The sequence below is a fragment of the Daucus carota genome, chromosome 2 (genome assembly GCF_001625215.2).
Source record: "Daucus carota subsp. sativus chromosome 2, DH1 v3.0, whole genome shotgun sequence".
Classification (NCBI taxonomy): Eukaryota; Viridiplantae; Streptophyta; class Magnoliopsida; order Apiales; family Apiaceae; genus Daucus; species Daucus carota.
This window is the reverse complement of record NC_030382.2, coordinates 12,173,424-12,196,075: the sequence shown is the minus strand read 5'-3', so window position 1 is coordinate 12,196,075 and position 22,652 is coordinate 12,173,424. Positions and strand designations below refer to the sequence as shown.

General features: G+C 34.0%; 3 protein-coding genes and 1 long non-coding RNA gene across 6 annotated transcripts; 2 read left to right on the top strand and 2 right to left on the bottom strand.

The window, feature by feature from the left end:
- Positions 1-3,355: 3,355 nt before the first annotated feature.
- LOC108207076 (uncharacterized) lies at positions 3,356-3,709 on the bottom strand. Its single transcript, XM_017377541.1, has one exon. The coding sequence runs from the start codon at positions 3,707-3,709 to the stop codon at positions 3,356-3,358; it is 354 nt and encodes a 117-aa protein (XP_017233030.1).
- A 9,561-nt stretch (positions 3,710-13,270) lies between these two features.
- On the top strand, positions 13,271-17,681 carry LOC108207075 (thylakoid lumenal protein TL20.3, chloroplastic). The gene is made up of 7 exons (XM_017377540.2): positions 13,271-13,526; positions 13,767-13,929; positions 14,024-14,053; positions 14,823-14,929; positions 16,705-16,739; positions 17,039-17,167; positions 17,351-17,681. The coding sequence occupies exons 1-7, from the start codon at positions 13,370-13,372 to the stop codon at positions 17,540-17,542; spliced, it is 813 nt and encodes a 270-aa protein (XP_017233029.2). The 5' UTR covers positions 13,271-13,369; the 3' UTR covers positions 17,543-17,681.
- Positions 17,682-18,165: 484 nt separating this feature from the next.
- On the top strand, positions 18,166-20,557 carry LOC135150263 (uncharacterized). 2 transcript variants are annotated; one of them, XR_010288576.1, is made up of 3 exons: positions 18,170-18,801; positions 19,502-19,571; positions 19,816-20,557. It is a non-coding gene; the product is annotated as an uncharacterized LOC135150263 (long non-coding RNA). The 2 variants fall into 2 exon arrangements; XR_010288575.1 differs by having other exon boundaries at positions 18,166-18,801; positions 19,502-20,557.
- LOC108206863 (NAC domain-containing protein 7) lies at positions 19,787-21,473 on the bottom strand. Of its 2 annotated transcripts, XM_017377285.2 has the most exons (3): positions 20,925-21,464; positions 20,563-20,843; positions 19,788-20,444 (listed from the first exon to the last, which is right to left on the bottom strand). In XM_017377285.2, exons 1-3 carry the CDS (start codon positions 21,082-21,084, stop codon positions 20,061-20,063), a joined length of 825 nt encoding a protein of 274 aa, XP_017232774.1. In that variant the 5' UTR covers positions 21,085-21,464; the 3' UTR covers positions 19,788-20,060. The 2 variants fall into 2 exon arrangements, 1 of the variants encoding a protein (XP_017232774.1); XR_010288574.1 differs by having other exon boundaries at positions 19,787-20,834; positions 20,925-21,473.
- Between the last annotated feature and the right edge of the window lie 1,179 nt (positions 21,474-22,652).

Below are 22,652 nucleotides of genomic sequence, written 5' to 3'. Positions count from 1 at the left end.
TACGATCCTTGAATTTTTTAATATTTCTGATTCGGGTCCTTCTCTTCAAATAAAGTTAATGGACGTTAACTTTTGCTTAGGTGGCAGCTGATAAAATTAAAAGAAAAATGCTGGATGCTATATGGATATTACGTGGCACTTTAATAAAATTTTGTATGGAATGTTATTGCACTTTAATAAAAATTTGTTTTCATTAATCGATTTTTTTACTCTAATATTTTTCTATAACACAATGTAAAATTGAAACAAAAACAAAGATAAGATTGAAATAGAGTACTCATAATTTTAATACTTCCTCTGTCCCATTTTAACTGATGTTTGACTTTTTCACACGTATATTGAGGTGTAAAAAAATTATATCTACACTCAATAAAAAAATTCAATTCTTATATCAAATAAAAGTTTAGATTCTAAACTTTTATTTGATATATATTTTGTAAAAAATAATCATATTTAGATATGATTTTTTTAACATCTTAAAATACGTGTAAAAAAATCAAAAACAGTTAAAATGGGACGGAGGGAGTACTAGATATCTTAAATTCTTGTAAAAGTAGTCCACCTTTTATACCATTTATATTTTACATCCAGCATTTTTCTTTTAATTTTATCAGCTGCCACCTAAGCAAAAGTTAACGTCTGTTAACTTTATTTGGACAGAAGGACCCGAATCAGAAATATTGAAAAGTTCAAGGATCGTATTTATTTTTTTTATAGTTCAAGGATGTGGATCATAAAACAAGTAAAGTTCAAGAACGGTTGAATTTATTTTCCCATACATAATAGAATCAAGACTTAAATGCATTATGTGTACCTCTAGTTTCCACTTCGTGCACTTTGTGTACCTGGATTTTGTTATCTTGCAAAGTGTGTACCTGTGTTTACAAGATTCTTGCGAACTGTGTACTACCGTTAGTAAACAACTAACACCGTCAAGATCGTAGGGGCATGGTTGTCTTCTCACAGCTCCTCTCTTTACAAGCATTCGTTGCAAAACAGAATAGATACACACGATCATAAATAACCTAATTATTGTAAATGTCTTAAATACGATACTCTCTTAAATACCTAGAATCTTTGTCCTAATGACTTGGAGTTTGCGAGAGGCCAGTAAAGGAGATGATGATGGTCCGATTTACAAGGGTAATCTAGCTAAACTCACTCTGTTTTTTGTGTTTTGAATGAATAGATTTTGTGTTAGACGATATAAAGATTGATTGTTGATATTTGTTGCTTGTTTTGTCATCTGTATGAACCGATTTTGATGGGTTTTGTTTGTTTATTTTTGGTATGTTTGTGTATTTTAGATGGGACTGATTTATTCACAATCAAGATACATGGTCGAGGTAATTTTGATGGAGTCTCTGGTGCCTATGTTGGTGGTGAGTTTAGGTACGTGGATAATTGCGATATTGACGAGATGTCAATTTTAGAACTTGATTCCATGCTTGTAGAGGCATTTGGCACCATAGGTTACACTGAAATTTTTTATAAGCTGCCACATATGGAAGGTGCATGTACTAAGGTTGAAAAAGATGGGGATGTACTAACAATGTGTAGCAAGGTTGATTGTAGAAGATTGGTGTATGTTTATGCTGTTACTGTACACATTGAACAGACCCAAACTTATTGTCCCTCACAGTTGGATTTCAATTATGAATATTTTGATAATATGAGTGCAGCTGAAAAAGAAGAAATTGAACAATTGTTGTTGCTTGAGGGTATGGCAGAGGAGTTCAACAAAGATGATGATAAAGGAGTTGATGAGAATGAGAATCCTGTTGTTGAACCACAGGTGGTTAGTGATGGTGAGCATGGTAGTTTCCATGATGACAGTTCAAATATAGATAGTACTGATGATGAGTTATGTGCTGCTAGGGAGAAAAGAAAGAATGTAAAACAAAGCTCAAAAGATGATGCAAACAAAGAAGATCATTTTAGTGATGAGCTTGTATCAGACATTAGTGACAATGACTATAACAGTGAGGATGAAAGGATGGCTGCAGATAGCACTGATGAGGAAGCTGTTAGTTGTAAAGTATTTAATGAGAGGACAGATATGGAAGATCCAAAGTTTGAGATAGGCATGCTGTTCTCCAGTGCAAACTCCTTTAGGGCTGCAGTGCAAAAATTTGCCACTCTCAATAGGAAAGCAGTTGTTCAATGTATAAATTTTGGCAAAAGAATCAAGTATGTGTGCAAGGGTGGACAATGTAAGTGGAGTATATATGCCTCTCTAATGCAGGACAGCAAAACTTACCAAGTAAGGACATATATCAAAACTCACACATGCCCACCATCTTTTAAACAGAAGTATATGACTTCCAAGTGGATTGCAGAGCATTATGAAAATGAGATAAGGATGAACCCCACTTGGCCACTTGGTGCTTTCCATAAGAAGATTGTAAATGATTGGGGCTGTGAAGTAAGCCTTTATGCAGTTGGTAGGGCTAAGAGAAAAGCTTTACAAGTCATAAAAGGGCATCATGTGAAACAATATGGTCAGTTGTGGGATTATGTATATGCAGTTAAAAAGGCTATGCCAGATAGCACAATTGAGCTTGTATTAGATGAACCTGATGGTGGACCTGAAGATGGACCAAGTGCTAGGAGATTTAAAAGAATTTATGTATGCTTAGGTCCTTTAAGGAGAGGTTTTACCAGTGGTTGTAGGCCCATAATAGGGAGTGTTTGATAGGGCTAGAATGAGAGCTTCTGTGGGTTGTGTGATGAGAAACAGTCGGGGGGAATGGATCAGGGGGGCTGCAGGAATGATAGGCTTGGTTGTTCCACTTGGTGCAGAACTTTGGTCCATGTTCTATGGCCTGAAGTTGGCTTGGGAAAAGGGTGATACCAAGCATGTTGTTGTGGAGTGTGAATCTCAGGAGGCACTGAATGCAGTTAGTGATCCGGATCCAGAGTTTTGGCTTGCTGATTTGGTTGATCTGATCAAAAAACTGGAGAGTGAGGCATGGGAGTCATGCCGTATTGAGCATGTCTCTGTGGCTGGAAATAAGGCTTCTACCACTCTTGCTAACTCTCAACTTGATGGTGAAGGTGGAATCATGGAGCTTGCTGATGCTCCTACATTCATGGCTTCCGTTCTCGCTGCTGATCTTGAGTCAATGCATTCACTCAAGATTGTTTCTTAGTTTCTGCGTCTGTTATCTTGCTGTTTAATTTCAAAGTTTGTGTTAATGGTGCTTTAATGCATCAGTGCTGGTTGTAATGGCTATCTATCTATTTTCTTGTTATTTATCTATTTCCTTGTTTCTTGTTAATTAACAAACAAAATCAAACACAAATTGGATTCAACAGACCTCATACATTCAACATAACAATACATCAAAGTGGATTAAACACCACAAACACAACGATTCCCGGATAAAACATACAGAATTAACACAAGAGCAATGAACAACACAAATGCTCTGCACACACTACTTCTAATGGGCAGATTTGCTTCATTTGACCCACCATTGTTGTGGACTGTCTTCACAATCTCTTTCTCTTCTTCTCTGTTCTCGATTCGCCTAAGCAACCCTCGAATCACTTCACGCCCACGCTCGCAAATCGGACCTTCAACCCAACGGAAATATTTGCAGCCCCTTTTACTATAAACACAGCTCACAAACCTTCTCCCAGCATTCTTCTCCGTCCAAGCCGTTCGTTCAACAACCAACATACGACAATAACAATACTCAGCCATACTACAATGACAATCACAAAGCTTAGTGTCTATTTTCAAAAACAATAAACTCATCTACACTACAAAACCCAGTAATATACACTGCACCAGCTCAATATAGCCGTTGTAGGTTCCAAAGGACACCAAATGCCCCTGCACTATGCATAAACATTAACGGTGTTAGTTGTTTACTAACGGTAGTACACAGTTCGCAAGAATCTTGTAAACGCAGGTACACACTTTGCAAGATAACAAAATCCAGGTACACAAAGTGCACGAAGTGGAAACTAGAGGTACACATAATGCATTTAAGTCTAGAATCAATCACTCACCAAAAGGTGGTACGGACTACTATATGCTACTGGCATGGGAATTACTGTGCGGTGAATTAATGTGTTTCCGATTCGGAAAAAGTAAAAAAAGTTTGTTGTGCTTTTACAGACCATCAAAATGGTAATTTCAGATTTGAATGCACACTTATCAGCATGGTAATTAATTACTAGTTACCACTTTCTTTGCCGGGGAGTGAATCTAAGAGTAGACATCCTTGGATGGGATCCTGCCAAAAGTCAATGAAAAATTTATCACAATCTCCCTCTGTCCTATTTAATTCTATACGTTTCTTTTTAACTGCTCGACACGTATTTCAATGTTCTGATAAAATAGAGTTCCGTAATTTATTTTTGAGATTTTCTTTTTCTGTATAAAAATATAACATCCAAACTTTAATTCAGAAAAAAAAAATTTAAAAATAGATTGCACGACTACACTTTGCAGGAGCATTAAAGTCCGTGCCGCGTTCTCGTCTCCCAATATATACAACTCAGGGGACGGATGGGAGTACTCTGCTAAGTAGACTATGGACCAATTTAACTTGGCTTTTACGATTATTTATTTGTCTATTGCTAAAAATTGCACGACTCGCCGGTTTATAGAAGGGGTAATGGGAATTGTAATTTTCACTGTTTAATCTGATATTGGAGAATTCATCAGAATCATAATTTGAACACTAATAAGATAATTTCAAACAAAATAATATCCAGATTTATTATAATTTTATAATACTTAAAGTTATTGTTTTTTTTTATGTATAAGAATGTTAATTTGATATTTTCTTTAATGCGATCATAAAAAGAGATGAAATACTCCCTCCATCCCAAATTAATGAGATGAACTAGTTGACTTTGGGCACCTAACTTAAGGTAATTTTCTTTTGTAAATGAAAATTTCATAATTAAATTTTTATTTGGAAAAATAAAATTTCAAAAATATGTAACTATGCGGTCAATGCACTTTAAAGTACGTGTCTGAAGTCAACGAGCGCATCTAATCTGAGACGGAGGGGGTATATTCTTTGTAATGATATGTTAAAAATTACTTTGCGTTTTCTTGTTTGGTGGGGGATTGTTTAAATTTGGAGTGGAGGACAGAAGCCTTTCTTTACGCATAGTACAGCAAAATTGGATCTCGAATTTTGTAGCAGCACCTTAAGGGTGGTCACAAATGTGAAGAGCCAGAAGGCTGCTTTTATAAGAAAGACAAAATTGTCTGTGCTGAATAGGGTTTTCGGAGACAAAAATAAGATATTAAGCTGCAAGTCGACAAATTATTGTACGCAGGCAAGCACATGTTGATTATGCGGTAGACAGTTGACTTTATTTTTCAGAATTTTCATCTCATTCAGTTCCGTTTATTTTTAAGGCTCCGAGAGTGGACTTATTTGGTTAAACTTAAAAAAATGTTTTTTTTTTATAGAAGTGGGTTAAAAGTGACGAAGTATATAGTGATTAAATTGTTTGAGAAAGAAGTATAAATCCTGAAATAAAAGTTAACATTCTCACATTTTTATAAGTGCTTTTGCTTTTTACACAAATGGATTAAGAAAAGTAGAAGTCAGCTTGTTATCAAAAGAAGCCAGTGGCAATAGCCAAACAGGCACTTAAAAAATACGAACTTGTGGCAATAAGATCTTAGAGCATCTCTAACGGGACTCTTAAATCACTCTTTAAAATATAATATTAGCTCCTAGTGAGTTGAACATTGAAAAAGATGACAACTCCCCTACTCTTCTTTATATTTGCTCTTTATTCATATTTTATTCATATAAATGAGAAGAAAAAGTAAAAAGAGAGACATGTTGGAGCTAAAATTGGAGGGGAACTAATACTCCCTCCGTTTAAACATCGGCCTTTTGACTTTTTGGCACGCATGTTAAAGTGTTTTGACTATATAGTTAAAAATATACTCCCTCCGTCCCATTTTAACTGCTTTTGACTTTTTTACACGTATTTTAAGATGTTAAAAAAATTACATCTAAACATGACTATTTTTTATAAAATTTATATCAAATAAAAGTTTAGAGTCTAAACTTTTATTTGATATAAGAATTGAAATTTTTTATTGAGTGTAGATATTATTTTTTTACACCTCAATATACGTGTTAAAAAGTCAAACATCAGTTAAAATGGGACAAAGGGAGTATTATTTTTGAAATTTTCTTTTTTAGAATAAAAATATTATATTAATACTTTTATTCACAAAAAGAAATATTTGAAAATCACATCTTTAGCTGTGTGGTCAAAACACCTTAAAATGTGTGCTAAAAAATCAAAAGACAGATATTCAAGAACAGAAGGAGTATTATATTTATAAATAAAAGTTAAGAGTTACCAGATGCTCTTTACAAGAGAGGAGTGATGATGAGCGCTTAAATTTTTAAGGAGTTTCAAGTAGCCTTTTGGAGTTCTAATTTTTATCGTAGAGCATCTCCAAGATTAAGAGTCTCTTGCTAGGCTCTTAAATATAATATAAAAAATATGGCTCTCAGTAATACATGGTAATTTTAAAAGTGACAACTCCAACAATACTCTCCATATTCTCTCACTATCGTATATCTTATTCATATCTAAACCCACTATGTCAAAGATTCAAATTTATGTAGTGGAGGGAATGAATTTTTTATTATTCAAAACAAGTTAAAAGCCACTCCATGACTTCTAAAATAGAGGAGAGAGAAGAAGCTTTTAAACTTTTTAAGAGCCTCTTCGAGCTCAATTTTTGATCGTACACTTTATATCTTGAGTTAGGAGTCTATTTAAGAGTCTATTACTCTTTAAATTTGAAGTTAAGAGCATTTAGAGAGGGCCTTGGAAATACTCATGCAACCAAAAAGATTATTCATATACAATCCACTCGCAATAATATACTTCCTCTGTTTCATAACAATAACTGTCGTTTTGATTTATTACACGTATTTTGAGCTGTAAAAAAAATATACTTTAAACATATTATATTTTTTTTTCTAAATAAGAGTTTAACATCTATATATTTTTATTTAGGAAAAGAAAATTTAAAAATTAATATATAAAAATATGTCCTTTTTACATATCAAATTAGGTGTAAAAGTCAAAACGAGTCTTATCAAAACGAAAAAAAGATTTAGTATAAATCGCGAAGAACTAGAATCCTGAAATAGTAGAGAATAAAATAAGCGATCCTTAAAATTTGAATTAGATTTTGTGCTACTATCTATGACCACGCAGTGCGACAAAAATTTATCATCTACTTCATATCATTCCATGCATTTGACTGATGAGTGTACATATAAACATACATGTAAGAAAGGCTGAAAGGTATAGTGCAAAAGCTGTATCTCAGTGCTGCATGCAGAAAAGCCTGCGAATGCCATATTAGCACTGTGTGTATGTATAGATTTGAAAACTACTAGCTAGCTGCATCTAAGCCTATACATACCAAGGTACAAAGTTTTTGAGTGAGGTCTAGGACTTAGGTAGGACTTAGACTGTATGTTCTGCTCCATATCATACCCTACAATCAACATAGAACATATGCCGCCCCTTGTAATAACGTTGATATATACATAAAATTACACTGATGTGTATTATTAGTGTAGTTTTGGGAAATTAGAGATATGCAGAAGAATGAAGAAACTGATGTGTAATCCTAATTTTCTTGTATGTTGTCGTTATTGAAATATAGAATAAGATTCATCTGAGATCTTTCTTTAAAATCTTGACATATTAGATGGACTTTTTCTCATAGTATAATTAACAATTCAGGTTTGCGCACATATTAAGTTCGACTCTCCATCATCTCAAATATTATCACAATATCCACTCTTCATCGAATGAGGAAAATGTTGTAATATAACCTAAAATTTATTTGGACATTTTTTTAAAATCTTAAAATTTTGGATAGACTATATAATTGTCAATAGTTTCCAACAGGTACTATTGGAAGCAGGAGCGGATCTACAAACGAAATAATAGGGGCCCAAACAAATTTTCGAAAATACCTATATATTTTTAGATTTTGATTAAGGGGGGCACTTCTGAAATTTTGTAAAATTTAGAATGATAAAAAAAATGTAAAAAAATTTTTTAGGGGGCACATGTCCCGTAGAGATCCGTCCCGATCGGAAGAGTGTCGAATGAGGAGCGCAACATCTCACTGTTACGAACACCAACTTAAATCTATTGAATCCGTGTTCATAATTAAGGGGAGTTGTGTAGATAGATGGGAATTAGAGATGTTGTGCAATGTTAGTGTGATATTAAACAATTGCTAATCCGATCTTACTAAATCCTGGAGTTTGTACTCCCTCCATTAAGAATTTGATCGAATGATACTAGGGATGGGCATCGGGCCCCTTCGGGTCGGGGATTGCTATACCCGGCCCCGATTCCCGAATCCAAACTCAATCCCCATCCCCGGCCCGATCCCCATCGGGGATTATTTTTCAATCCCCATCCCCGGCCCGATCGGGATTCGGGGATACCGGCGGTGATTCGGGGATTTTTAATTTAAGCTAAAATTTATATTTAAATACTTAAATTCATAATTACGATTAGTTTCTAATATGTCTAATTAATACCTAATCATTTTAGAAAACAGATCTTCAATGATTTAATTATGACCTTTTTAGTTTTAAGACTTATATTAATAGAAATAAATATTAAAATTTATTTCAATAAATTTAATTATATTAAAGAGGTATATAAACATGTTAATATATGATTATAAAAATGTGAAAATTCATGACTGAAGTTGACCTAAAGAGGTTTATACATGTTAATAAATGATTATAATATATATGTATATATTTATATTATATATATAATATAATAATCGGGTCGGGGATCGGGTCGACAATCGGGGAAAATCGGGTCGGGGTTCGGGGATCGGGTCGACAATCGGGGAAAATCGGGTCGGGGTTCGGGGATCGGGCCGTGGGAATGTGAAAAACCGTACCCGACCCGATCCCCGGCCCGTACCCGAAAAAATCCCCGAATCCCCGCACCATTCGGTACGGGGATCGGGTCGGGATCGGGCGGGTCGGGATTAATGTTCATCCCTAAATGATACGTTAGAATAATCAAAAGAAAATGAATTTAATAGAATTTCAGCTTACTTGGGTTGTAGTATAAATATAAGAATATGAAAAATCCAATTCATATCATTTGAAATAAATATAATATTACAAAACAATCTTACACTTACAGAAAAATCTATTATATAATATATCGTTCATATTGTGAATTTTCTTTTTGAGTGAAGAAATTTCCTTTAAAAAATATTCAGGAAAAAATTGATTTCTCCCTTTGATATAAAAGAAGATTTACAATTTTACATAATTCTAGATTATTTAGAACATATTGCGTGACTAAATTTTTTAAGAAATTGCAAAACCTACTTTTGAATATTAACTTACAGAAGAAACCTGATCAAACAAAAATTCAATCAATTCTCTCTGCTGTATCCTCGTAGAAATGAAACCTTCTCTGAGCATAGACAAAAACCCAGCCCACTTGTTTATTGAGCTTACGACTTGATACTGTAGATAAGCCCAGCCCAAGCAATAAACCAGAAGCAGTAAACGAAAAGCCCATCGTACTTCAACAATATTTGGTTGGACAGGCTGTTTGTGTGGACCTAAAGCTCCCAGCTAGGGGTGAACATAACCGACCCAACCCACGAAACCCGACCCAAACCAACCCTTTTTTGAACCGATTAAATCGAACCGTCTAAAACCGATAATTAAATGGGTTCATTTTCAAAAAACCCGAATAAATTGGATTGAGTCAGGGTTTAACATATTATAACTCTTAACCAACCCAACCGGTTTATATATAAAACAAATAAATTAGTTTTTGTCGCATCAAATTCTTTACAGTTTCCTTTTATGGATGTCCCATCCAATTCTTTACATTTCAAATCTTACCAAAAATAGTCGATGGGTCCCACCACTTCCCAACTTTTTCCTTTCTTTTCACACTCCCTTTACTCCCTTTCACACTATTGTCATTTTATAATATCTTTTGGTCATCGTGGAAAAGTCCATCAAAAATTTAATGAGTTTTTCCAAAATGGCCTCAAGATATATACAACGATACGAGATAAACACAGATTAAGTTTTTCTGGGTGAAGCTATTGATTTTATGTGTGTGTATTTGTTTCATTTGTTAATAAGTTTCGAAATTTTCAAGAGAGAAAAAAAGGTGCTGCATGATAACTTTTAATTCTTTTGTTTTTCAATTTTTAACAGATATTATGATAAGTGACCTAAATGAAAGTTTTTCTGAGTTTGATGACCCGATTGCAAGTTTGTAGTCAGTTGAGTGACCAAAATGCCACTTCAGCTAACTGTACATGCCACAATGTTTATTTTTAAGCCAAGTCACGACTAGGCCTGGCAATTTGACACGTAACACGCTAACACGAAACGAAACGACATGAAAAAAATGGATACGGGTTTTGATTTTCGATACACGAAACACGAAAGTACACGAACACGAAATTACACGATAGATTTCGTGTCGGATATGGGTTTTCATTTGGGGTACACGAAATACACGAAAGTGCACGAAATATTTGTAGATTATATTTATTATATATATGTAATGATATATTAATTATATAATTGAGTATAAAGTATATACATTTATATGTATGTGTGGATATATATTGTGGATACATTAACAAATTTATAAAGAATTGTATACAAGTATAATATATATCATTCACTTTTAATAAATTTATAAAGGAAAATATATATTAAATCCATTTTTTGATTAAAAGATATATTAATATTTTTATATATAATATACACGAAAAGTACACGAAATATACACGAAACGATTTGAAACGGATACGGGTTTCAAATTAGGTACACGAAATTAATAACGGACGGATACGGGTTTCACCTTCGAGTACACGAAACACGAAAATACACGAAACGAAAGTATACGAAACGAAACGATTGCCACCCCTAGTCACGACGCTTAGTCAGCTTTCCGTCAAATTTTTAACGGAGTGTAACGGCCAGTGACCTGAGTGAAAATTTTTAAGAGTATAATGATGTGACTGACAGCTTTTTGAGTTGGATGACCCAATTGCAAGTATCCGGTCAGTTGAGTGACCAAAACGCCATTTAACCCCTTTTTTATACATTAAAAATCAATGGATCCCACCACTTCACACATTTTTCTTTCCATTTTCCACTCATTTATACATAATTTTCTTAACCTCTGTGCCCAAACCAAACGTAAAGAATTGGCTGGGACGGAGGGAGTACAATATAGTGCATGCAAATTTCTTTGTGCAGTCTCATTTGATTGTATTTCAGTATTTTAATTTGTTTTGCTAAATAATATTTGTTTAATTCATGCTAGCTTTTTTTAGTGCATCTGTTAGCTTTTTTTCCTGACTCATTATGCCCATAATATGTGGAATGAGATTGATTTAGGAAATTTGGATAATAGATATGTGAAGTAGAGTTGATTTTGCAAATATGAAAGTTGAAGTGGACAACTAATTTGAAACAAATTTCTTTCTTAAAAGTGTGCATGTAAATTGAAACAGAAGGAGTATCTATTATTATTATTATTTTTAAAATATAAATTTTTTATATTATCATGTCACAAACAAAACAATTAATTGTTTATTACTTTTCCCGAGTCCAATCCTTAATTTTTTGACATGATAATATTAAATTTTAAACCGATCAAACCAACCCGAACCAATCCAACCCAATATAAAAAGGGTAAAGTTGAGTTAGGCATATATTTTTCGATGAACGGGTTGGATTTTTAAAAACCGAACTAATTGGGTTGGGTCGTTTTATCGGCTCTAACCTGACCGACCCAACCCGCATTCATCCCAACTCACAGCTTAATATTGCCCTCATTATCCCTATATCCATAATTAATGCATTAAATATCAAGGGTAGCACAACACTAGTTTATGCAGTGTCCTCTTAGATTAACGCTAACACAATGTTACATGGCGTAGCTTTTCGATGAGATTAACTTTTACGCGATTTGATGGGGTTAACTTAACACGTTAACCTATTATCAAAAAAAAACTTAACACGTTAACCTAACCTACATAACCCTAATCCATTAAAACGAAAGCTAGTGTAGCGTTATGTTACATTAATCTAATTTATAGAACGCTAAATAATGTATCATTTTTCTCAAATTGAAAATGCTATATTATCTGGCGTTAATAACTGATATTTGAGATATTTTTTTCAACACTATTATTATGTGCATTACGTCTACATTTTGTGAGAAGTGCGACTATTTTTCTAAGTTCAAGTGTTCAGCCACAAATTTATCACATAAATTCATCCAAATGCACTCTTTAATTTTAATTTAGAACTTTTGTTGATGATTTTGGAGACCAAAACTTTTTGGTATTCATGCAAGTATGTGTATAATTCACATTTATTGAAATATTTTGTAATACTCCCTCCATCCCAAATTAGATGGCCCCGTTGACTTTGGGCACACAATTTAAGGTTCATTGACCGCATAGATACGTGATTTATTTTTAAAATTTTATTTTTTCAAATAAAAATTAAAATATGAAATTTTCATTTATAAAAGAAAAAATAAAAAAATAAATTTCGGAAGTAGACGGTCAATACACCTAACGTTACGTGCCCAAAGTCAACGGGGACATATAATTTGGGATGGAGGTAGTATTATATAAATTTAAACTGAAATTTTAAAAATTCATTATACCTAGGCGACTTATATATCTGTATCTTGGCTTATATTTAACTGAAAAATATGTCACATCTTATAAACGATCTAAATATGATGAAAAGACAAAACTCACCGCATTAATACGATCTTGAATATAATTACTCATATACCCATACAAATTATGCTCCATATTATTTTTTAACAAAATAATTCTAATAATATATGTGAACATGATTATGATTCATGATCCATATTCGACTAAAATCATATATTTTAATACATTTACAAGTAATTGTCATTTTAAACACAATTTACAAGTAATTTTGACCGAGTTGAGAGATGGAATAAGAAGGGAGATCGCATCTGTTTCAAATATAAGTTGTTTGATTTTTGAAATATACTTTTAATTATATTTACCGTATCAAAATGTTTTTTTAATAAAAATATATGATCAATATTTTAATTTAGAACATAAATATATTAAAAAAATAATAATTTTAAAAATGTCAAACCATCATCCATACTAATTTTTAAAAAAACGGGTGTATAAGGTGACAGAACAAGAGGGGGCGCGTGTGCTGATTCTGACCAGTCATCCACCATCTCTCAGAATCTTCACTCTTTTATCCATTTCAGATATACTCAACAAAATCCAACAGACCCTTTAAAAATGGCACTCACTTCAATCTCTCTTCTTCCGATCAAGCCCATAAACAACAACCCTACGTGCTGTTATTCTTGTTGCTCTAATAATACTAGGTCTAGCACTATACTTTCCAAGTCCACTGCTGCACTTTCCAAATTGCAACCTCAAAAACATGCAACAGGTAAATCATATTACTATGTTGCAGCATCATTTTTTTTATTTTACTTGTTTATTTTCGGCGGACTTTCATGTGACATCTTAAAATTTTAGACTAGATGGTTACTTGACATGGTATCAGAGCGTTATCTATGTTGGTTATCTATGTTGAAGAGTATAAGATTCTATTAGGGTCTTTACGGGTATTTATCAGCTTTTTCAAATTATACTAAAGCTTTGACAAGTTGTGTTTGTGTGTGTGCAGAACCAAAGAAATGGAGAGGTCTGGTTTCGACTGCATTGGCGGCTGCTGTGATTGCATTTAGCTCTGATTTTTCGGCTTTGGCAGATCTTAATAAGTTTGAAGCTGATATACGAGGGGAATTCGGGATAGGGTCTGCTGCACAATATGGTTCTGCTGATCTCAGGTAAATAGTGTCTTCAAGTCTGCTGTTGTATGGTTTCTATAGTTTTGTGATTCCGAAATAATTTCTGGTGACCATTCGTAATTTTTTAATGCAGGAAGGCTGTGCACACAAATGAAAATTTCAGGTGAACAAATGCAAATTGAAGTAGAAATGTAAAAGGATTGTATTTTGGATGTTTCCTTAAGAAAACACGATTTCTTCAACAAATTATCAGTACTCTGTGAATTTATCGATGAATTTTCCCTGAATATGAAATTCAGGAGTAGATATATGGTAGCATACTTTTAATTTTAGTGTGAATTGTTGAGGATAGTGGCTTCGGAGGATTTAATTTGAATTTGTGTCCTCAACCTTTTGATATTATGAGTTTGTAACTTAACACGATCATGCATCAGTCATATAAGAGTTGAAGTTATTTTCTGCAGTCATCATAATTCTTCCGCCATTTAGGTGCTTTCCAAGGACGACAAGAGATATGGGTAGCATTACACTTGTCCAATGGAAGTTCTAAAAATCCGATGTCTTTCTGCAATTCCGTGTTTGAAAATCTAGTTCTTACTGGATTAGTGTTTAAATAGAAGTTCACAATCAAATTTTAATGTGTTGAATTTTTGTAGGCAACTTATATATTTATTGTTCTGCCTATCTGTACTTCTGTGTTGCAGCTTCACTGTAATACCTAAGACATGTTTCAGGAAGCTTAAGACGAAAACATAATGATTATGATGGTGTTTTAGATATGAAATTTCATCAAGGGTAAAGGCATAGTAAACCAAACTGATTGTCATGATCTCACCATTACAAACTCTGATAACATGGGCACTGACATATGAAAAGCACGTGTTTTCTTAGACTTGCTTTGTCATAATACTAAATTTAAATTGCTGAAACAGGAGAGCAAATTTTACATCTGCTGATATGAGGGAATCAGATTTCAGTGGATCAACATTCAATGGTGCATATATGGAAAAGGCTGTTGCATATAAAGCAAATTTCAGCGGTAAAGATTCAATTCAGTATTGTATAAATTTAAAAATGCGAAGTCTTGAACTGAGGGAGTAAACATTATCCAAAAACAAATAATATATACATTATGTCGACATAGGTGGAGGCAGCGACCCTGCACATACATGTCTCCAGAAAGAATTGCTTTAGTTTTAGTATTCGTGTAGTGAAGATGCCTCATTTCCCCTTCTTAATTGGAACATCAGCAGATACACCTAGAATAACTATCTTGATATATTGACCGGCAATAATCTATTTTTACATCGGTTAGATTACCTATACCAGATTATGAATTGTAGTGTTCTCCTTACTGCTTTAATTTGTGTGCAGAGCATCAAACTTTTTTTACCTCCTCTCATTCAAAATTCGAATTTTCTTTCAGACCTTGACCGCTTACTGTTTTATGTCATTCTTGACTACCCCCCTCGAAATCTATCATCTTTTCTAGTGGACACTTATTCTTTGAGGACTTGGACTTTGATGCCCGTTCCCTTACTGAACATTATTTCATTGCTTAGATGACCTGAAGGGTTTTATGCAATAACTGACATCAGTATATTTTCGGTGAATGGATTTCAGGTATCAGAACCCTCTGTAAGACTAATTAGCATTTCTACCTGTATTGGTTGGGCTTCAATTTCTGGAACAGAGAATGCGTGCATTTCTTTAAACAGTTCTGCTTCTTTTGCCATAAACTTTGAATATATCACTTGAATTCTTTTTCATTAAAAAAAAAGAAGCTGAGAATTTTTCATCATGAGAGGAATATCTGTTTCAAGCCGCAGGAATTTGAGTCAGAATTTCCCACAAAGGTGTTCTAATCAACAGAGCAATTCCTCATCTTTATAATACTCTATTCTGTAGTGACAGAGCAATTTCTCATCTTTGTTCCTCAGTAGTAAAGATATGTACTCTAAGTCTCTAATATTCTGACATCAGTTAGAAATTTTCTCATAAGTCATGGACAACTTACTTGCATAAATCCTTTTCCCAGAAGACAGAATAAAACATTTTATTGAAAATAACTAAACTTATGTATTAAACTCTCTAGATGACTTGAGCACTCCATTGAGCAATTACATCTGCCTCATTCAGACTGTCAAGCCGTTTTCTGTTCATCCGAAAAACTCCCTGCTAAATAAAAGCATAATTTTGCTATTGATTTCGCATTTTAGATACTAGGTGAGACTTGCTTCTTGACAACTTTACAGGTTAGATATGACCAAAATTTCCATCAATTCTGGCATGACATCATGAGAATTGATTAATTGAACACCACATTTTGTTTACCATATGCTGCTTAAACACATAGGTCATAACTCCTACAGTTCCGTATCACGCTCTCTATCATGAGCGGTTACACAACACACTTTCTAAGTTCTATCTTCTAATAGCTTCGGCTTCCCTTTCAGTTTCACACCATCATAAGCATTGTAACCATAACGAATAGGAAAACGTGCATATATACCATTTGGGTTGAAGTCACATATTTCATGGGAGATGGTCCCTGACAAGTGACAAGTGATTGTTGGCAACAATCTTTTCACGTTTATTTTATAGCTAAAAGAAACTCTAGAACGGGTGTCTAAAGCACAAATAAGCCACGTGGCCCCCTACATTCACATAAAAAAATAGGTATTATGTCTTTCAGCTATAAAAAAAATAGCCGCTAGATTGCTGCAACAACCGATTGTCAGGGACCCAGACCCATATTTTATTTGGTTATAAAATAATATACAGACTAAATTTGTGCATGTTGTCGCTGTACAGGTGCAGATTTGAGTGATACATTGATGGATCGCATGGTAAGACTACACCTGATCCGTAGACACACGATCATTTCAATTGCAGCAAATTCTAGCATATGTTTTATGTACATGACAGAGTACTTGTGTTACTTTCTAAGAGCAGTGTTTGATCTTAATTCTTAAACGATGCTGTCAGAAGACTACTTTCTCTGTGAATAGAGGGGGTTGTACCCATATCACGAATCTGCGTTGTAGTGTTGTACTGCTATTTACCATTAATTTGATATATTTCTGTTCATGCATATAAATACTATTTATACTTCTATAAAACTTCTTGTTCATGTACACATTTACAGGTTCTTAATGAAGCTAATCTAAAAGATGCGGTACTTGTTAGATCTGTTCTCACTCGTAGTGACCTCGGAGGTGCTCTTATTGAAGGTGCAGACTTTAGTGACGCTGTTTTGGACCTGCTTCAGAAACAGGTATGCAGAGTCACATATTTCAGTAGCATAGATTTTACGAAGATTAAGAGTAAAACTGAGAGCATTGCAACTCAATATGACAATATCTACCTTAACGAAAGAAGATAGAACAATATTTATTTTGAAGAATATTTTTAAAAATTGCACTCTCGTTTGGTAAGTGGAGCGGTTCATATTGTGCAGGCACTCTGCAAGTACGCGAGTGGGACAAATCCAACAACAGGAGTTAGCACCAGAACAAGTTTAGGGTGTGGAAACAGTCGACGTAATGCTTATGGAACCCCATCTTCTCCTCTGCTAAGTGCTCCAGCTCCTAAGCTGCTTGACCGAGATGGATTCTGCGATCCTGCTAGTGGTCTTTGTGATGCGAAATGAGTGGCTTGCAGAAGATAAACATGACATACATCTTTAAGCTCTAGTTATAAATATTATGCTTGTAAAGACTGGACTTATGTAACATGAAATGTAATGTTGCGGAATGAGGAATGGATACAAAGAGTTTGATACATGAAAACAGTCGGAATGGGGTCATACGAGCACGATTTGGGTACCCAAGCCGAATTTTTGGACAAAATAATATAAACTTTGAGAGTAATCATACATTTTCTTTCACTGATTCGCTTACGGTCCGTAAGCGAATATTCTCAAAAGACCACCGAATCCGTAATGTTACGTATTCGGTGGTCTTTTGAGAATCAGTGGCGGAGCTAGCATTAGAAAATAGTTGGCACTAATCTTTTCATATCCGCTCAGGCTTAAACAGTCTTACTAATTTTTAGCTGAAAAAGAGAATTTGAGAAACTATTTTTTCATTGAATTTTGGAATTAGCTAGGGCTGGAGTCTTAGCTAGCCCCATCTTGGTTCCGCTACTACACTGACATTTATACAATGATCTGGAAAAAATATATCTACAATTTTTTCTACGATGCATTTTGTTACTCCTTTCTCTCTCAATAAACTTTTCAAATTGTCATGCCTTATAAAAATCTGGAGATGCACGCCCAATCATTGTGTCTTCCTTCATGATTGCTTATAACTCTCATGCTTCACTTCAACTCAATTGGTCTTATCATGCTTACTGCAACTAGCATATAACTTAAATAGAAACTAAATAGAAATCCACTAAAGCCTCACCAAATGCTCCACAGATCCAAGAGCCCCCCCTCCCCGAAACCCATCTCGAGGTCCATCCCCAGTCCCACAACCCTTTTAGTAGCATTAGTTTGTATTGGAGTAGTTACTATTCTATACTTATATATAGTCTTGCTATATTATTATTGTTCATGATCCATCCATCCGAACGACAATGTACATTATTCTTGTTTCCTAGTCTTGGTGCAAAATTTCGTGGATTTCAACATTAGATGTCAGTTTGTTTCTGTATATAGCCTTGCCTTTGAATAAGATACATTGACCTCATATCTTGTTTCCTAGCTATAGTGAATGCCTTGAGCTTTTCTCTGTGTCACTCTAGTTCTCCCCGGACAGAACTAGGCAATGCTACAATGAATCCAGTCGAAGTCTCTAAGGTAATGTTAAAGTTCTTTATGTTCTTTAATCAACAAAAGCAGGTGAATTTCCATCCATGTTGTGAAGAATCCTATATTCCTGGAGAAAATGTGATGAAAGCTAGGTATTGATTCGGCTATCTATTGAGAAATCTATATTGATTGTTTAATTTTAGCATGTCTTTACTCCATTATTTGTTGATACCACTATGGAAAAACAGTTCAAATTTTATATTTTGTACATCCTAAAATCACATTGGCACAGAAGAGAAGTAAATGGAAGATTTAATGAGGTCAAAGGCGCAAGATCAAGGAGATTGTAAGAGTAGATAACTGAGTTTACTGATTTTAGGACATACGTTGTATATGATGCACTAAAAATTAATTGCAGACGCCCTGATAATCCATGCAGTCCATTTTTTCATTCCCTTAAACTTAAGACTGCAATTTAGATTATTAGCGAATTTCAGGTTCAGGATGTGATTTTGTAATGACTTCATAATCAGCATTCATGTCTGTGAGCTGATCAAGATATCCTCGTGTTGCTTCTTTTTCTTCATATTATTCGTCGGAAGCTTTCAACTTATTGGCATTAAGTATGTTGAAGTTGTAATTCGAGACATTGTATGTTATATTGATATATAAGATGTAATTAGCCCTTCATGCATGTTAATTATGTGATGCTGTTACATATTTACTGCATAATTGTATTTTAGCTCTCGTATGTGATCTTCCTGATTGTAGACTACAAAATGGTTGGTTTGGATGGCTTATAATTAGCAGAATGTCTATGAATATCAGACGAAACACCTCGTTTTATCGCAGATGACAACAGTTGCAGAGGGATTACATGACATTATGCTGGTATCTTAAACTTCCAATGAGCTGTGAAAAAGTATGACAATGCCAATTACCATTTTGCTTTGGACATTAATACTATATCATGTATCATGTCTATATATTCATATTACTAAACATAATACCTTTCAATCGTAAATGATATTTGTTAATATGCATATATCTACAAATATTGTTCACTATGGCAGCTAGTAGTACAAGCCATCAATTTAACTATTTCATTATTTACATCAACTGGCAAATTATCTCAATGTTTTCTAATTTTGATGACTACACTGCAGACATAAAGGAACTAGGTACTGCAGATAATGAAGGAATTATATTCTTACTTCCATACATCACTTTGACAACTTAAGGTGGACATGGAGGTGCTCTCGGCTGAAGCTACATGATCTGGCATCCTCAAATCATTGCATAGCATGTTTATCTGTTCCAACACTTGATCATTTGAACATCTTGTTTTATTACCATCAGTGTCTTGATTATCTTGACCGAGTTGAGAAGCAACAAAGTTGTCAAGTACTTGCTAATCAGTCAATTGACTGCAATGCTGCAATTTATAATCTTCTTGTGTGAGCATTAAGGACTGCTCAAATCCATATGGAACTCCTGAACTGAAGCTCACACTTGCTGCAGAATGCAGGACTTCCTGTCCTTCTAACTGAGGAGGTTGCAGATATCGTTCATGGGAACGAAAATGCTGCAACTGACCAAGCTCTTGTTTACAAGTATAGTTCTGATCATTATGGAATGGTGTATAAGGATTATCAGTTATCTGCCTTCGTGATTCAAAGTCAGGCAGCAACCGGATTTGGTCATCATACCAGTTAGACAGTGGCTCATGCTCGTCCATTTTCCTCACCGTTGTTAATCTTTTCTTAAAAACCCTACACACAACCCATCCCTCTTCCTGAAAGACAATATTGTTAGCAAAATTTTATAAACTAGGTACAAGATAATTATTGAATCATTAGAAGCTTATATATGTAAAAAAAAAAAATGCTTAATTGGTTTTTATCTTCACTTACCTGAGGTTGTCCGTTTTCATCAGTTTCTAGTCGATACTCGTGCATTATCCAGTCTGATTTATGTCCATTTGGGGCACGGCCTTTGTAAAACACCAATGTCTTCCTCATCCCAGCTAGACTATGCTTTGAGTATATTGCCTTGTCTCTTCCAGTAGCTTTCCAAAACCCTTGTTTGGTAGCTCTATTTGTGCGAGTTCCAGTTGGATACTTCTTGTCTTTATGACTGAAAAAATACCAATCTTTTTGGTCCTCAGTCCCCAGCTTGCAAAGTTCTGTAACATCTAAAAGTATTAATTATTTGTTATGGTTACATATATGTTTATGTGGCTCACTTAATTATAAGCACAAATATTGTTATTCACCTTCAAGATCCCATGGCTCAATTCTATAGAGATCGACGTCTTTGATGACATCCAGATCCATTCTTTTGGAAGAAATTTTGTTCTTGAGGTAGTATTCAACAAGTTCTTCATCAGTAGGATGGAATCTGAAACCTGGAGGGATATGTGAGATAGTATCCATGGCGCTTTCTTCAATTCTTCTCAATAAATTACACTGCGGATGAAAAGACTGAATATAAGTACTGTTAGATAGTGATTAATGTAAAATATCCGCCATGCACACTGGTTTAAATTGACTCGAATGTCGTTCCATTACTACAAATACAGTGAGGTTCTTGCTAATTATGTTGCATTAGTATCTAGACCAGAAATAACCATCTATTGCCACAGAATCAAAAACCTGAAATCCTTTGCATCATCAAGGTTTTTTTATATGATAATTCTTGAAGCCTTATATGAAATTAAATCGGAAAACTGAATGTATAGATCATTAAGATCAGCCTTCATGACTATAACAAATGATCATACACCTTTGATAAGATGAACACTAGCTAGGTATTTCGGATCCAACCAATTGTCCAATTATACCAGAACAGATTTTAAAAATATTAGGAAAATTATAAAAGAACCTTGATGTATAAAGATTCTCCTCAACCAAGAACCCTACTTAATTATCATGCAACTGATCATCGCGCACCGATATGATCAATCTGAGATGCAGATCTTGATGTTAATTACCTACTCTTCAGACAAAATTAAGAACACAAAGAAAATAAGATCTAACCATTCTTCTACTCAAAAATCAAACTGAAAAAAATGCAGACATGCATCATGATTTCATATAAAGACATTCCTACCATGCAGTGATTTTCTTTCTGCTAGCATGTGCATATATTCAAGGAGTAATCTTGATTCCCAGAAAAGCTTACCCAAGAGAGAAGATCGGTAGAGGGGCCTTGAAAACGGTGGTAGCTTTATTATTTACTTCACTACCACCCACCAGAAACTGAAAAAGACAAAGAAAACGGTGCTAGAATGTGAATGAAGATTTGTTTTTGGCAAAACATGACTGGCTAAGACAAAGATTCTAGCTTTTGTACTTGAGGGCAAGAAGTTATCTTGAGCTTCACTCTTGTATAATCAGCTTTTAATTAATAAGAAGACTTACGATGCATAATTAACACTTTAATTGTCACATTCTTACCTCAAGTAAAAGTATATTAGAGTGGTCCTTAACACACTTCTTACTCAACAATAATTTTTTTTTCATAATTTTAAAATAAATGATGTTTAAATTTTAGAGACGCATCAAGGATATCAATCACACATTTAACATTACTCCCTCCCTGCAGTTTTCCAGCCCATTTAACATTTAACTTTTTTTGTTAGCAACTTTTTCTTGAATTTTATTTTAATATATGTGTAACGTTTTTAAAATTATAATCAAAAGTTAATTATTACTAATTATTTAGATAAAAGAGAAGAAATATTTTGTATTAGTACCGTATATTTTTCATCGACTAAGACATTTCTCCTAAATACTCACAATCTTAATACAATTGCATAGGAATACTTATTTGATCAAATATCACAAAAAACTTTAAAACAATTTAAGGTTTTGCTTCCTAAGCAATTTTATTCCTAATCAAGCCCTAAGTTATCCTAATACGTGATTAGTGATTGTGGGCCTTGTGGGTTATCTTCAAATGATTAAGCTTACAATTTTGAGTGCATGCCGATAGTGCTATT